The sequence below is a fragment of the Neolamprologus multifasciatus genome, chromosome 6, assembly GCF_963576455.1.
Source record: "Neolamprologus multifasciatus chromosome 6, fNeoMul1.2, whole genome shotgun sequence".
Classification (NCBI taxonomy): Eukaryota; Metazoa; Chordata; class Actinopteri; order Cichliformes; family Cichlidae; genus Neolamprologus; species Neolamprologus multifasciatus.
In genome coordinates this window covers 13,571,577-13,588,132 of record NC_140444.1, presented here as the reverse complement: position 1 = coordinate 13,588,132, position 16,556 = coordinate 13,571,577, and the positions used below count along the sequence as shown (strand labels likewise).

The following is a 16,556-nucleotide window of genomic DNA, read 5'->3' as shown; positions in this document are numbered from 1 at the left end:
GTTATCGTATTTTTCCGAAACTTAGCATAGCATTACTTTATAGGCTAAGAAGCCTTGTGGCTTATGGGTATGTGTTTACTATATCATTTAAGATTCCATGTCACAAAACAATGAAAATCCGACAAACATCGCTACTAAAGAGGCGCGCTCAAATCTGACAAGCGTCCGCGACACCCCCTATGTGTATTTCATGAAGTGCAGTCTGTGGCCGCCATACAACCGAACGAAACAAAATAGGCTGTCTCGCTCATGACCAACGGCTGCAACCCCCACCCCCGCTGCTATTTAAAAATAAATTTCAGGGGCGCCCGCTGCCATGTCGTTTAATTTGTTCGAATCACTTTTAGCCAATAAAATGCATCCAGTAATGAAGCTGGAACAAAATAGATGAACAATTGATTAGGACCGGGCGACATATCGAGTTTCTAAATATATTGATATATTTTTATACGAGATATGAGATGTAACAATATCGTTTATATCGATATAGTCTATGTTACATTATAATTATAATTCAATTCAATTCAATTCAATTCAATTTTATTTATATAGCGCCAAATCACAACAAATGTCGCCTCAAGGCGCTTCATAGATACAGAGAAAAGCCCAACAATCATATGACCCCCTATGAGCAAGCACTTTGGCGACAGTGGGAAGGAAAAACTCCCTTTTAACAGGAAGAAACCTCCGGCAGAACCAGGCTCAGGGAGGGGCGGCCATCTGCTGCGACCGGTTGGGGTGAGAGAAGGAAGACAGGATAAAGACATGCTGTGGAAGAGAGACAGAGATTAATAACAGATACGATTCAATACAGAGAGGTCTGTTAATACATAGTGAGTGAGAAAGGTGACTGGAAAGGAAAAACTCAATGCATCATGGGAATCCCCCGGCAGCCTACATCTATTGCAGCATAACTAAGGGAGGATTCAGGGTCACCTGGTCCAGCCCTAACTATATGCTTTAGCAAAAAGGAAGGTTTTAAGCCTAATCTTAAAAGTAGAGATAGTGTCTGTCTCCTGAATCCAAACTGGAAGCTGGTTCCACAGAAGAGGGGCCTGAAAACTGAAGGCTCTCCCTCCCATTCTACTTTTAAATACTCTAGGAACAACAAGTAGGCCTGCAGAGCGGGAGCGAAGTGCTCTAATAGGGTGATATGGTACTACAAGGTCATTAAGATAAGATGGGGCCTGATTATTTAAGACCTTGTATGTGAGGAGCAGGATTTTGAATTCAATTCTGGATTTAACAGGAAGCCAATGAAGGGAAGCCAAAACAGGAGAAATATGCTCTCTCCTTCTAGTCCCTGTCAGTACTCTTGCTGCAGCATTTTGGATTAACTGAAGGCTTTTCAGTGAGTTTTTTGGACATCCTGATAATAATGAATTGCAGTAGTCTAGCCTGGAAGTAATAAATGTATGAACTAGTTTTTCAGCGTCACTCTGAGACAGGATATTTCTAATTTTAGAGATGTTGCGCAAATGGAAGAACGCAGTCTTACATATTTGTTTAATATGTGCGTTGAAGGACATATCCTGGTCAAAAATGACTCCAAGGTTCCTCACAGTGTTACTGGAGGCCAAGGTAATGCCATCCAGAGTAAGAATCTGGTTAGATACCATATTTCTAAGCTTTTCAGCGCCGAGTACAATGACCTCAGTTTTATCTGAGTTAAGAAGCAGAAAGTTAGTGGCCATCCAAGTCTTTATGTCTTTAAGACATTCCTGCAGTTTAACTAATTGGTGTGTGTTATCTGGCTTCATGGACAGATAGAGCTGGGTGTCATCTGCATAGCAGTGAAAATGTATGCTATGTCTTCTAATGATGCTGCCTAGGGGAAGCATGTATAATGTAAACAGAATTGGTCCTAGCACCGAACTCTGTGGAACTCCATAATTAACCTCAGTGTGTGAAGAGGACTCTCCATTTACATGCACAAATTGGAGTCTATTAGATAGATATGATACAAACCACTGCAGTGCAATACCTGTAATACCTACAGCATGTTCTAATCGCTCTAATAGAATATTATGGTCAACAGTATCGAATGCTGCACTAAGGTCAAGAAGGACAAGCACAGAGATGAGTCCACTGTCAGAGGCCATAAGAAGATCATTTGTAACCTTCACTAAAGCTGTTTCTGTGCTGTGATGAACTCTGAAACCTGACTGAAACTCTTCAAATAAACCATTCCTCTGCAGATGATCTGTTAGCTGTTTGACAACTACTCTTTCAAGGATTTATGATATGAAAGGAAGGTTGGAGATTGGCCTATAATTAGCTAAGACTGCTGGGTCTAGAGATGGCTTTTTGAGTAAAGGTTTAACTGCAGCCACCTTGAAGGCCTGTGGTACATAGCCGATTATTAGAGATAGGTTGATCATATATAAGATCGAAGAATTAATCAATGGCAGGACTTCTTTGAGCAGTTTTGTAGGAATGGGGTCTAAAAGACACGTTGATGGTTTGGAGGAAGTAATTATTGAAGTTAACTCAGAAAGATCGATTGGAAAAAAAGAGTCTAACTTAACATCAATGGAACTAAGAGTAGCTGTAGATAATATTACATCTGTGGGATGATTATTGGTAATTTTTTCTCTAATGATAAAAATTTTATTTGTGAAGAAGTTCATGAAGTCATCACTAGTTAACGTTAAAGGGATGGTTGGCTCAACAGAGCTCTGACTTTTTGTCAGCCTGGCTACAGTGCTGAAGAGAAACCTGGGGTTGTTCTTATTTTCTTCAATCAGTGATGAGTAGTAAGCTGTTCTGGCTTTGCGGAGGGCTTTCTTATAAAGCAACAAACTATTTCTCCAGGCTAAATGATGATCCTCTAAATTTGTGACACGCCATTTCCTCTCCAGATTACGAGTCATCTGCTTTAGGGTACGTGTTTGAGAATTATACCACGGGGTCAGGTACTTCTGATTAGAGACCTTAGTTTTCACTGGAGCTACAGTATCCAGAGTCGTACGTAGTGAGGAGGTGAAATTATTAACAAGATAATCGACCTCTGTTGGGGTAGCGTTCAGATAGCTGCTCTGCTCTGTGTTGGTACAGGGCATTGACGATGATAACAGTGGCTGGATTATATTCTTAAACTTAGTTACAGCGCTTTCAGAAAGACATCTACTTTGATAAAGTCCACTCTCCACTGCTGCGTAATCAATTATTGTAAATGTAAATGTTATCAAGAAATGATCAGACAGGAAAGGGTTTTCAGGAAACACTGTTAAATGTTCAGTTTCTATGCCATATGTTAAAACAAGATCTAGAGTGTGATTAAAGTGGTGGGTGGGTTCTTTTACATTTTGAGAGAAGCCAATTGAGTCTAACAACAGATTAAATGCCATGTTGAGGCTGTCATTTTTAGCATCTACATGGATGTTAAAATCACCCACAATAATTATTTTATCTGAGCTCAGAACTAAATTAGATATAAAGTCTGAGAAATCAGACAGAAACTCTGTGTAAGGCCCAGGTGGACGATAGATGATAACAAGTAAGACTGGTTTCTGAGTTTCACAGCTGGGGTGGACAATGCTAAGCATCAGGCTTTCAAATGAATTAAAAGTCTGTCTTGGTCTTTCATTAATTAATAGACTGGTGTGAAAAATTGCTGCCACACCGCCCCCTCGACCTGTGCTTCGAGATTTCTGGTAGCTAGAATGACTCGGGGGTGTTGATTCATTTAAACTAACATAATCATCCTGCTGCAACCAGGTTTCTGTAAGGCAGAGTAAATCAATTTGTTGATCAATTATTAAGTCATGTACTAACAGAGACTTGGAGGAGAGAGACCTAATATTTAATAATCCACATTTCACTGTTTTACTCTTTGGTTCAGATGTGGATACTGTATTGTTCTTTCTTTGTGATTGTTTAAGTTGTTTGTTGCTGGTTTTTAGTTTGTTTTTTGTCTTTTTGGAAGCAGACACAGTCTCTATGGAGATGGGTTTTTGGGGGGGTAGCAGGAGGAGAGAAGCTGCAGAGAGGCGTGTAAGACTGCAACTCTGCTTCCTGGTCCCAACTCTGGATAGTCATGTTTTGAGAGGTTTAATAAATTTGTCGATATTTCTAGAAATGAGAGCTGCTCCATCCAAAGTGGGATGGATGCCATCTCTCCTAACAAGACCAGGTTTCCTCCAGAAGGTTTGCCAATTATCTATGAAGCCCACATCGTTTCTGGGACACCACTCAGACAGCCAGCAATTTAAGGAGAACATGCGGCTAAACATGTCACTCCTGGTCTGATTGGGGAGGGGACCAGAGAAAACTACAGAGTCCGACATTGTTTTGGCAAAGTTACACACCGATTCAATATTGATTTTAGTGACCTCCGATTGGCGTAACCGGGTGTCATTACTGCCGACGTGAATTATGATTTTATTGAATTTACGTTTACCCTTAGCCAGCAGTTTTAAATTTCCTTCAATGTCGCCTGCTCTGGCCCCTGGAAGACAATTGACTATGGTTGCCGGTGTCTCTAGCTTCACATGTCTGAGAACAGAGTCACCAATTACCAGAGTTTGACCCCCGGCGGGTGTGTCACCGAGTGGGGAAAAACGGTTAGACACATGAACGGGTTGGTGGTGTACCTGGGGCTTCTGTTTAGGACTACGCTTCCTTCTCACCGTTACCCAGCCTTTCCCCAGCTGCTTGGGGTCTGCCGGGGAACAGCTAGCGGGGCCTACGCTATCTTCGGCTGCACCAGCTACAGGGGCCTGGCTAGCTAAGGGTGAGAGCAGGGTGCAAAGCCGAGTCTCCAATTCAGTAATCCTGGCCTCCAGAGCTGCAAATATGCTACATTTGTTACAGATATCATTACTGCTAAAGGAGGCCGAGGAGTAACTAAACATCTGACACAATGAGCAAGAAAGTGCAGAAGGGACAGGTGAAGTAGCCATGGTGCTAACGGGTCGGCTACGAGCTAAGCTAGCGAAACAGTACAGAGACAGTGAGTGAATACTATAAATTAGGTAGTGAGTACACAGAAAGTGTGCTTCGGATGAAGCACGTGAAGATTATACTGTGAAAAAAGAATGTATTTAAAAGTTGTTAATTAAACTGCTAAGCAAATAAGCTACTCAGAAACACCACTGTGTTTGAGCAGGAACAGGAAGCGATACTATACCACAGAGCGAGCGAGCGAACACCAAGTGACAGCGCCACCCTGTGGAGCCGCAAGTTTGCCTCTCTTTCGTCCACTTTTGTCTCTACACAACATTACTCCGCCTCGGCTCTCTCCTTCACTGAACACAACTCCCCCTCCCCCATCGCTTCACCTGCAGGCAACAAGATGGACACGGCAGCTATCAAAGAGGAGCTGGTCGGTAAAAAGAAAACATTTGAAGATTACTATTTTAGTGCTGTCAGCATAAAGTTAATGCCATAACTGCATCAACGGGGCAAATCTCCGTTAACTAGTTACCGCGGATCACCGCGTGCGTGGAGCTGGGCGGCTCTAACGAGCTAACGCCTTGACGCACGGCCTAAAATCCTTTCGATTTTCTCAAAAATCAATTTTTTCTCAAAAATCGACAGTGCGCCTTATGTATGAATTCTGGTTGTGCTTACTGATCGCGAACCAATTTTATGTGGTACACAGCTTAAAAAAATCTGTCAAAAATGTTTTGGTACTTTTACGTTGAAGCAGAGTAGTATCACTCAATATTACCGTATTGTGTGTATAAGGACCATAAATGGCACCTGTAAGAGACACGGTTACAAAGAGCATTTCAAACTCCACGCTGTCAGTCACGCAGTAGAACTTGGAAACAGAGCAGCTGCGAAATCTGTCTTTGTTATTATGCTCAGCATCTTTTTGTTTACATTTTGACTGCACAATTGTGAGCTTTTTGTTATGCACAACATTGTTTTGGTTTATTTATGGAGCATCATTAATAAATGCACTGATAATTTAAACAGATGCTTCAGTAGTTTTATCCCACTCATACTTTCAATCCAATGTTTGTCATTCTAAGTTGTAAAACCAATCACACAAAATTATCCTTGGCATACATAATACATCCCAGTACACTGTTGGTGCATTCCATGTAGAATACAATTTGTTAATAATAAATTTAATAAATTAAACATTTAATAAATTAAACATTTGATGTAATGTATGTTTTGTAAATTATTTGTTTTACACTGTTTTATATGGCATTTTACAAGGCAGAATCAGCTCACTTTAGTGAGCCAAAACAATTAGGACAGGAGAAAAACATTCTTAAGTAATGTCAGGAAGCTGGTATTTTATTTTAAAACTAATTGGTATTTTTATTTATTTAGAGAATTAAAAGCCAACTCCAGACCACTGCTTGCTTGTCCTGATTTGTGAGGGATTGATGGAGAGTTGGTAAGGAGAGGAATCAGAACAGGAGCGCCTACCCCCACCCCCAAAAGAATCAGGTAATCAGGTAATGTAACTTTGGTAATTTGAGATTAATTCAGGTTTCTTTTGAATTGTTGACACTGTCCTCTCCTCTCTTCTCATTATAGTTTTTGTATGCAGTGCCAGTTCTGCTCTTTTGTCTGTTCAAGCCAAGAAGTACTTTTAAGGCATCACCAGCTACGACATAGAAGAGGATTTCATTTGCCCTGTGTTTACAGTGACTGCGTCTGTTCGTTTAGGACACGAGGGGCATTGAAGTCTCACCTCAGCAGATCACACAACAGGGCTAAGAAAAGGCAGGAGATCTCAACATTTTTTTGTGATTTTTGTGAATTTAAGGAAAACTGCTCACAGCATACATTTATTTCACATATTTTAAGGCACTTAAAAAACATCAGACTGTATCCTGTCCTTTCCAAAAATGTGACTATGCCACCAACAATTTATCAACCTTTACGTCACACACAAGCAGAAAGCACAAAAACTCAAAAGATATAAAAAACTGTATTAGACTGATTTCTCATGCAAATGCATGTCCTAGTGAAAGTAGCTCCCCTGATAAATCCTTAAATACCTCTCAGGAGCCAGAGACATTACCAAGTGGTTCAGGTGTAGCATCAAGTGATAAAGAGGACAATGAGTTTGTAGATTACCAATGTCTTGAACATAAAATAGCTAGACTTTTTCTATGCATGCAAACATTGTTACATGTTTCTAAAAGTGCTTTGCAGAGAATTATTGAGGGAATTAGTGACATTTTAAAATATTCTCAGGTTCATTCATTTCAAAGAATCAAAGAGGTGCTTGCTGAACAGAACATTGAGGCAGATGATGATGTAATTAAAAATATAAATGATGCACTTTTCAAAACCAACCCATTAATTATCTCAACAGAACCAAAAGGTGCATTATCTACTAATTACAAGAGAAATATTTATTTCAAGAATAATTTTCATGTAATTGAGCCTACAGAGTACATCTACAAAGCGAGAACTAGAAATACATTTGTTTATGTCTCAGTAAACCAGGTCTTGGAGAACTTATTGAAAGAGAAAAGTTTCTTTGAAAAGTTAGCATTTGATAAAGAAATTAGTGAAGGTTACAGATCATTTAGAGATGGGCAGTATTTCAAAAACAACAAGCTTTTAGGATTGCAAGATACTTGCATTAGTTTAGCTTTGTATATTGACGACTTTGAAATATGCAACCCTTTAGGAACATCTCGAAAAATTCATAAAATAACTGCCGTCTATTGGGTTGTACTCAACTTATCTGCAAGGTTTCGTTCTACATTGACCTCAATACAGCTTGCTCTTCTTGGTAAAAGTGTAGACGTTAAACAGTTTGGGTATGATGCTTTTCTTTATTCACTCACTGAGGATTTAAAATGTCTTGAAAGCACAGGGGTGTATGTTGAATCTTTAAATAGTTTTTTAAAGGGAACTGTATTTTGTGTCTGTGCAGATAACCTTGGGGCTCACAGCCTTGCGGGCTTTTTGGAGTCCTTTAATGTCGACAAATTTTGTCGATTTTGTAGTATTGATAAACATCAGATTGCAGCTCTTGATCCTACAGAATTTCCATTAAGAACTGTGGAACAGCATAACATTTTTCTAGAAGAGCTTGAGGATGGTCAAAGACAAAGTGTGTGTGGTGTCAAAGGTTCCTGTGCCTTAAGTGCGTTGTCCTATTTTCATCCAGTCACTGGATTTCCTCCAGATATATTACATGATTTCTTTGAAGGTGTTGTCCCTGTGGAATTGTGTTTGTGTCTTCAAGATTTAATCAGAAAGGGTTTTATTACATTTGAAGGACTAAACAAACGTATAAAATCATTTCCATATAAATTCTCTGATAAGCTCAACAAGCCACAACAAATTACAAAAGCCAGTTTTGGAACAGGAAGAGTGAGTGGCAATGGACATGACTGGACACTTTTGCGTTTGCTGCCTTTTATCATTGGGACCAGTATACCAGAACATGAGCCATCATGGGAAGTATTGATGGACCTTAAGGAGCTTGTTGAGATTGTTGTCTCGACAACTCTATCAGAAGAAATATTGTCATACTTGGACACCAAAATATTGGATCATCGACGACTACTGATAGAGACTTTTCCTGATTTTAATTTGAAGCCAAAACACCACTATATTGAACATTATAGTCATCTTGTGCGTTGTTTTGGTCCCTTAGTTGATTTGTGGACTATTCGATTTGAATCTAAGCACAACTTTTTCAAGAAAACTGTGCATGATGTCCAATGCTTTAAGAATATACTACTAACACTTTCTTCAAAGCATCAACAGATGATGGCATACTTCTTAGATGGTCACAGTCTTTTTAAACCAAGTCTGCATGTTGATAATATTGACACAGTTGACATCTGTTTCTTGAATGAAAATCTTCAGAATTGCTTGAAACTGAAATATCCACAGGTAAAAGCTGTGTCATTTGCTAAATGTGTTTATCTGTATGGGACCCAGTATGTTAAAGGCATGATCATTTCATCAGGACAACTGAGTGGACTGCCTGAATTCTACAAGATACTGAACATTTTGGTAGACATTTTGGGAAAGTGTCATTTGTTGCTACAAAGCTCTCCTCTTGGTTTATGGAACACTACAGATCATATCGGCTTGACAGCAGCTACAAAGATCTGGAAATACTTGACCCAGAAGATTTGAATGATTACCACCCTTTAGGTGAATACTGTGTAGCTGGACAACTGATGGTGACACCTGTTACGTGCCTCCTGCATTGAAAGTGATGGTATGTATTATTCTTAAATAGTTTTCAGTTGATTACTTTGAATTTGTCAATTATTTAGAATTGCGCCCTTTTTTGGTTTGTCTTCACAGGCCCTGTTACTGCGAGTCCACGTCAGTCCAAAACGTATCAGAAAAATCCAACTGTCCACTGTTCCAGAATCTGTGAAGCAGCTTCAAGATGAACTACAAGCAAAGCTTGGACTTGAAGGTGACTTTGCAATACAATATGAAGACCCAGATTTTGGGAACGCACTTTGCAACCTGATGGATATTAATGAGCTACCTGCTGGACGGGCAGTGTTACACCTCATTTGGGAGGAAAATGCATCAGCCTCGCCACCACAGACTCCATCTGATCATAGCGCTATCTCATCTATTGATACAGCCAGTGTGAGTTCAGCATCTTCTTTCAGCCCATCCTCATCAACCCAGACCTACATGCGTAGCACTTCACAGTGGCCAAATCCATTTCCTATCCCAACCTTTTCCTATGATGTAGCGTTAAAAGTTTGCAAGGGCAATGAGGTATATGAGAAAGCAGGGGCAAATTTAAGTTTAACAAGAGACATCAAGATGGAAATTCTAGACAAGCTGGCACAAGAAATGTTTGCAATCAAAGCCTACCCTGACAAGAATGAAATAACATCTGTTGCACAGGAGCTAGTTTCCAAACATCCCTGCCTCAAAGAGCCTGGCAATGGCACAGGATATGATGGTTGGGCAATAAGCATTAAGTTCAAGCTTGGCAACTACCGTTCCAAGCTAAGTCAAGCTGGATGTAGTGAAGTTGCAGTCAATCGAAAAAGAAGAGGGGAAGAAGATGACAGTGGCTCAAATAGATTTTCCTTAAAGAAACCAAAGCGAGGTGAAGTCAACTTTATCCCTGATGTCCCAGAAAACTACAATGATGAGTCTCTTGAAAATGAAAGATGCATTTTGGAAGATGAAATGAAGAAGAGGGATAAGAACATGGCACTCATCACCCAAAAGATGGACATCACATTCTCTCTCAGGAGGAAAGAAGTTGTGGAGATGCAGCCCTTGGTCAAGGAAATGCAGCTCAGATGGCCAGCTCTCTTCTTGAAAGAACAGGTAAGATAATCTCTTAAATATTTAAAGGAAAACTTCCAGTTTTTTTTTGTTTGTTTTTTTTCAGTGTGGTCTTATTTCTAGAATGGAAAACGTTCATTTATTCACCCAGACAAATTTCAAGGCATTTGGAGTTGTTAGAAAGAAATTTTAATCCCAATGTTACGAGTCAGTCGTTTTGCAGGAGAGAGCTGAGCCACGGTTATGGGGAAAGGATTCACTGAGACAACTAAGAAATGCCTGAATTAAGCCAAAAACCACTCTGGAGGGTTTTTAATCTAAGGAAATAACATTAAAATGTGTTTAAAAGCTCCAAAAAGTTGATTTTTACATGATATAGGACCTTTAAAATTTCTTCTGAACAACTCCAAATGCCTTGAAACTTGTCTGGGTGAGTAAATGAACGTGAGCTCCATTTCTTGTGCCCTTGAGAAGCATCTGTTTGTATCACTCCAATATCTTGTAGAAAAGGTTGAAGGCTACCGTTGAGCTAACAATGCTAATGGTAAAATATAAAAAAATAGTTGGCTCTAAAAATATGAAGCTAATTTTGGTATTACCAACAACTCTATTGAAGTGAAATCTATTTACTTGTCAACTTACTGTGTATAATAACGGATTGCTTTTATTTTGCTCTTCTCTGGGCACCCAAAGCGCTTTACAATTCCACTACTCACTCACTCTCACATTAACACATCGGTGCAGGGAAACCACAGTTGTAGCCACAGCTGCCCTGGGGCAGACTGACAGAAGCGACGCTGCCATATCGCACCATTGGCCCATCTGGCCAACACCAGTAAGCGGTAGGGTAAAGGGTCTTGCCCAAGGACACAACGACCAGGACAGAGAGAGCTGGGGGATAGAACCAGCATCCTTCCGGTTACAGATGAGCTTCCCAACCCCCTGAACCACGGTCGCCGCAATGACTTGTCTTCACTGGGCATCTAGAATCTTTTGGTGGTGACCCTTAGCAGGCAACAGCCATGAAACTCACAGAACAGGATTGAGAAAGTCACTTGCGTGTTATGAAAGTATCCAAATTTGACCACAGGATGTTATTCTTACTTCATTCTTACATAACTATAAAATTAATAAAATTTTTGCAATGAATTTAAAATACAATTTATTGATTTATTTATTTTCTGCAATGCATCCTGTAACAATTGAAACCATTATTTTTTCTTATCAACATTTGATTAGGTAGACTTACTGTAAAATCTGCCGATCAGATTTTTCTTTTTCTTTTTTTTTTTAATGCGTCAGTTATAATTTGTACCACCACTAAATCCAATCAAGGCCTGACCAATAGATCAACCGAGACTAACTAAATGTTTTGAAATTAAGCTGTTTTAACCAAATTTGAAAACAATGTGATTTTTATATAATGTACCTTTAAAAGTTTTCTTCTATATATATATATATAGATTTTTTTTGTTGCTTTGTAGATTTGTGCGGAATTCTCACGCATTACCACCAAGGATCTCATGGGGACCTTCATGACTGCCCTCGACACTTACTCACTTCGGCTGATTAAGCTGTATCGAATTAGAAAAGCTGCTTTCCGCAATGACATGGATTCCCTGTTGCAGAAGTTTGATGAACAGGTAATATATATACAGTGGGGCAAAAAAGTATTTAGTCAGCCACCGATTGTGCAAGTTCCCCCACTTAAAATGATGACAGAGGTCAGTAATTTGCACCAGAGGTACACTTCAACTGTGAGAGACAGAATGTGAAAAAAAAATCCATGAATTCACATGGTAGGATTTGTAAAGAATTTATTCGTAAATCAGGGTGGAAAATAAGTATTTGGTCACCTCAAACAAGGAAAATCCCTGGCTCTCACAGACCTGTAACGTCTTCTGTAAGAAGCTTTTCTGTCCCCCACTTGTTACCTGTATGAATGGCACCTGTTTGACCTCATCATCTGTATAAAAGACACCTGTCCACAGCCTCAACCAGTCAGACTCCAAACTCCACCATGGCCAAGACCAAAGAGCTTTCGAAGGACACCAGGAAAAGAATTGTAGACCTGCACCAGACTGGGAAGAGTGAATCTGCAATAGGCAAGCAGCTTGGTGTGAAAAAATCAACTGTGGGAGCAATCATCAGAAAATGGAAGACATACAAGACCACTGATAATCTCCCTCGATCTGGGGCTCCACGCAAGATCTCATCCCGTGGGGTCAAAATGATCATGAGAACGGTGAGCAAAGATCCCAGAACCACACGGGGGGACCTGGTGAATGACCTGCAGAGAGCTGGGACCAAAGTAACAAAGGTCACCATCAGTAACACACTACAACGGCAGGGAATCAAATCCCGCAGTGCCAGACGTGTTCCGCTGCTGAAGCCAGTGCATGTCCAGGCCCGTCTGAAGTTTGCCAGAGAGCACATGGATGATACAGCAGAGGATTGGGAGAATGTCATGTGGTCAGATGAAACCAAAGTAGAACTTTTTGGTATAAACTCAACTCGTCGTGTTTGGAGGAAGAAGAATACTGAGTTGCATCCCAAGAACACCATACCTACTGTGAAGCATGGGGGTGGAAACATCATGCTATGGGGCTGTTTTTCTGCCAAGGGGACAGGACGACTGATCCGTGTTAAGGACAGAATGAATGGGGCCAAGTATCGTGAGATTTTGAGCCAAAACCTCCTTCCATCAGTGAGAACTTTGAAGATGAAACGAGGCTGGGTCTTCCAACATGACAATGATCCAAAACACACCGCCCGCGCAACAAAGGAGTGGCTCCGTAAGAAGCATTTGAAAGTCCTGGAGTGGCCTAGCCAGTCTCCAGACCTCAACCCCATAGAAAATCTGTGGCGGGAGTTGAAAGTCCGTGTTGCTCGGCGACAGCCCCAAAACATCACTGCTCTTGAGAAGATTTGCATGGAGGAATGGGCCAAAATACCAGCTACTGTGTGTGCAAACCTGGTAAAGACCTATAGTAAATGTTTGACCTCTGTTATTGCCAACAAAGGTTATGTTACAAAGTATTGAGTTGTATTTTTGTTATTGACCAAATACTTATTTTCCACCCTGATTTACGAATAAATTCTTTACAAATCCTACCATGTGAATTCATGGATTTTTTTTTCACATTCTGTCTCTCACAGTTGAAGTGTACCTCTGGTGCAAATTACTGACCTCTGTCATCATTTTAAGTGGGGGAACTTGCACAATCGGTGGCTGACTAAATACTTTTTTGCCCCACTGTATATAATATGTATTTGTGTCTGGTTTATGAGGAACCTAAAGTTCCCACTGTAACAAAAGATACTTTATTAAATATTTACTAAATTGATGTAAAAATTGTTTTCAAAAAGTGTGTCCTGAATGGGATTATAAGCTAACAAGCAGCGCTGTGTGTTTGGCAGATGGCAGGTCATGACAGACAGTTCAATTCTCATCCCACTCATGGCACTTTGTTATAAATGTTGTAATAAGTGTGCTACATTTGTTGCACATCAAAATTACTTAAAAAAACAAACAAAAAGAACCTGACAAAACCATGAGCAATTATCTGGAATAACTCATTTCAACATCTTATTTCTTAAGGCTGTATTTTTAGCAACAACACTTAATGTGTTTTAAAAACAAAATGGTAGGAGTCTTATTTGATTTCCTTGTTTTAGGTCTCATAGTCCAGTCCACCATAGTCCAGCATCGACGAACCATCAGTTTGGAAGGGTTACCGATATTTGTTCGCGACGACGAGACCAAACTCTTCTTAACATGTCTGGTGAGCATGCAAATCTACTCAATCTTCAGTTTTGGTTTTCAGAGACTTATATGTACTGTTTTTTTATTTTGCATAGGATACAGATCCAGTTGAGAGGGCAACCCGAGGTGTTACGGTGGGCATCCTCACTGTTCTGGAGGACTACGTGGGACCCAACTCGCAGTCCACAGTGGTCAACACTGCCATTGTTTTGGAAGAGGACATTATTCTTGATGATCTGCCAGACCTTCCCACTGCCTTTGCCTACCTCTTTGGCCTACTTTATGGGCTCAACATGGAGTTTCCCAAAGAACTCAAGTACACATTTGAAGCTGTGCAACACATTTTTATGGAGTTGACATCTACCTGTTCCCAGAGGGTTAGAAGCTTCAAAACCAAGCTCTTAACCAAAGTCTAACCTATTTGACAACATGTTCAACTCAAATGCAACTTGTGTAAAACAGAATGCAGCAATTTGTTTTGATTTACAGTTTTTGGGTTTTGTGGTAAGTTGCTCTGAAAAAGGTTAATTTCTGGCTTTAAGAAAACGGTAAGGTGCAGAAAGTTCCGAATCAATCTCTTCTGTTCTAACTTTACTTAATGTCGCTTGCATGGCTGATTGCAGATTTCATGTACAACAAGTTTTTATAAAATGTTGAAAGGGTTTATTCTAACTTGAACTGTTTTAAACAATTTTTATAATCTGGTTTTAGGTACATTTGTACTAGTTTTATAACAAATGTGGCACAATACTGAACTTCAGAGGAAATTGGAGTGTTGATACCATTACTATTAAAAGACAAGTGGTGGAAAGATTTGTTTGAAAGTTGTTTGCTGTATGGAAACCAGTTAGAAGTTCCTGCCGTCTGTGTTTTGAATCTGTTTGTTAGTGACTATCTATCAAGATAGGTTTGATATTCTGTCTGACAATACCACACCTTTAAAATTGGATGAGTAACATTTGTTACAAAAATTTGACTTTTGTGTTTTTGGAAGGACTGTATTTGTGGCTGAATGTTGTCAGTATGTTTAAAAATGGCTGATCTCAAAAGTCAACATTGTCAGTGGTGCAGTTGTGTTTGAACACAATAAAGTTATTTGAAAATCAACTGTGTAAACATTCATTGGTACAACAGGGAGCACCTCATGAAAACTATAAAAGATACTTTTTCTAAACTTTAGGAAATTGATTGGCAAAACAAAAAAAAAAAAGTTGTGTAAACTTTAGGAAATACGTTACCAAAACCAAAACTAATACCTTGTGTAAACTTTAGGAAATACGTTGCCAAAACAATAAAATATGAGTTAAGAAAAAGCACAATTATTAATTTTGTAAACACAAAAACATTAGCTGAAACAACTTTGCTCCTAAACTTGAAATTATAAGTTATCGATCAGAACCTAAAAACATAAATGCAGTGGGTTGCCTTGAGTTTTTAAGTTTTCGCAACGTTTTTTTTTTTTTACAGTGTACCGAACACCAATACACCTACTGTGGGTCTATAAAATCACATATGTGTATATATATATATATATATATACATGTGTGTGTATATACGGAACGGAGCAGTTGTCAGCCACCTCCTGTACATGGATGACATCAAGCTGTATGCCAAGAGTGAACGAGACATCGATTCACTGATCCACACTACCAGGCTATACAGCAATGACATTGGAATGTCGTTCGGGCTGGAGAAGTGTAGTCGGATGGTAACAAAGAGAGGGAAGGTAGTCAGAACTGAGGGGATTGAACTACCAGAAGGCAACATTGCAGACATAGAGGACAGTTACAAGTACCTGGGGATCCCGCAGGCGAATGGGAACCATGAAGAGGCCGCTAGGAAAGCTGCAACCACCAAGTACCTGCAGAGGGTCAGGCAAGTCCTGAGGAGTCAGTTGAACGGTAAGAACAAGATCCAGGCCATCAACACGTACGCCCTGCCCGTGATCAGGTACCCTGCTGGGGTAATAGGCTGGCCAAAGGAGGAGATAGAAGCCACTGACATAAAAACAAGAAAGCTCCTTACCATGCATGGAGGGTTTCACCCCAAGTCCAGCACCCTGAGGCTGTACGCTAAGCGGAAGGAAGGGGGCCGGGGACTGGTGAGTGTCAGGACCACAGTCCAGGATGAGACAACGAACATCCAAGAATACATTGGGAAGATGGCCCCAACTGACAGCGTGCTCAGTGAATACCTCAGGCAGCAGAAACCCAAGAAAGTGGAGGGAGACGAGGAACCATCATGGAAGGACAGGCCCCTGCACGGTATGTACCACCGGCAGATAGAGGAGGTGGCTGATATCCAGAAATCCTACCAGTGGCTGGACAAAGCTGGACTGAAAGATAGCACAGAGGCACTAATCATGGCAGCACAAGAACAAGCTCTGAGTACAAGATCCATAGAGGCTGGGGTCTATCACACCAGGCAAGACCCCAGGTGCAGGCTGTGTAAAGATGCCCCAGAGACAATCCAGCACATAACAGCAGGGTGCAAGATGCTAGCAGGCAAGGCATACATGGAACGCCATAACCAAGTGGCCGGCATAGTGTACAGGAACATCTATGCTGAGTATAACCTG

The 16,556-nt window shown here is 40.3% G+C and overlaps 1 protein-coding gene across 1 annotated transcript; it reads left to right on the top strand.

Moving 5' to 3' along the window:
• Window positions 1-9,148: 9,148 nt before the first annotated feature.
• LOC146516603 (uncharacterized) lies at window positions 9,149-14,554 on the top strand. Its single transcript, XM_085164187.1, has 4 exons — window positions 9,149-10,254; window positions 11,697-11,855; window positions 13,905-13,997; window positions 14,074-14,554. The coding sequence occupies exons 1-4, from the start codon at window positions 9,427-9,429 to the stop codon at window positions 14,392-14,394; spliced, it is 1,401 nt and encodes a 466-aa protein (XP_085020313.1). The 5' UTR covers window positions 9,149-9,426; the 3' UTR covers window positions 14,395-14,554.
• Window positions 14,555-16,556: the final 2,002 nt, after the last annotated feature.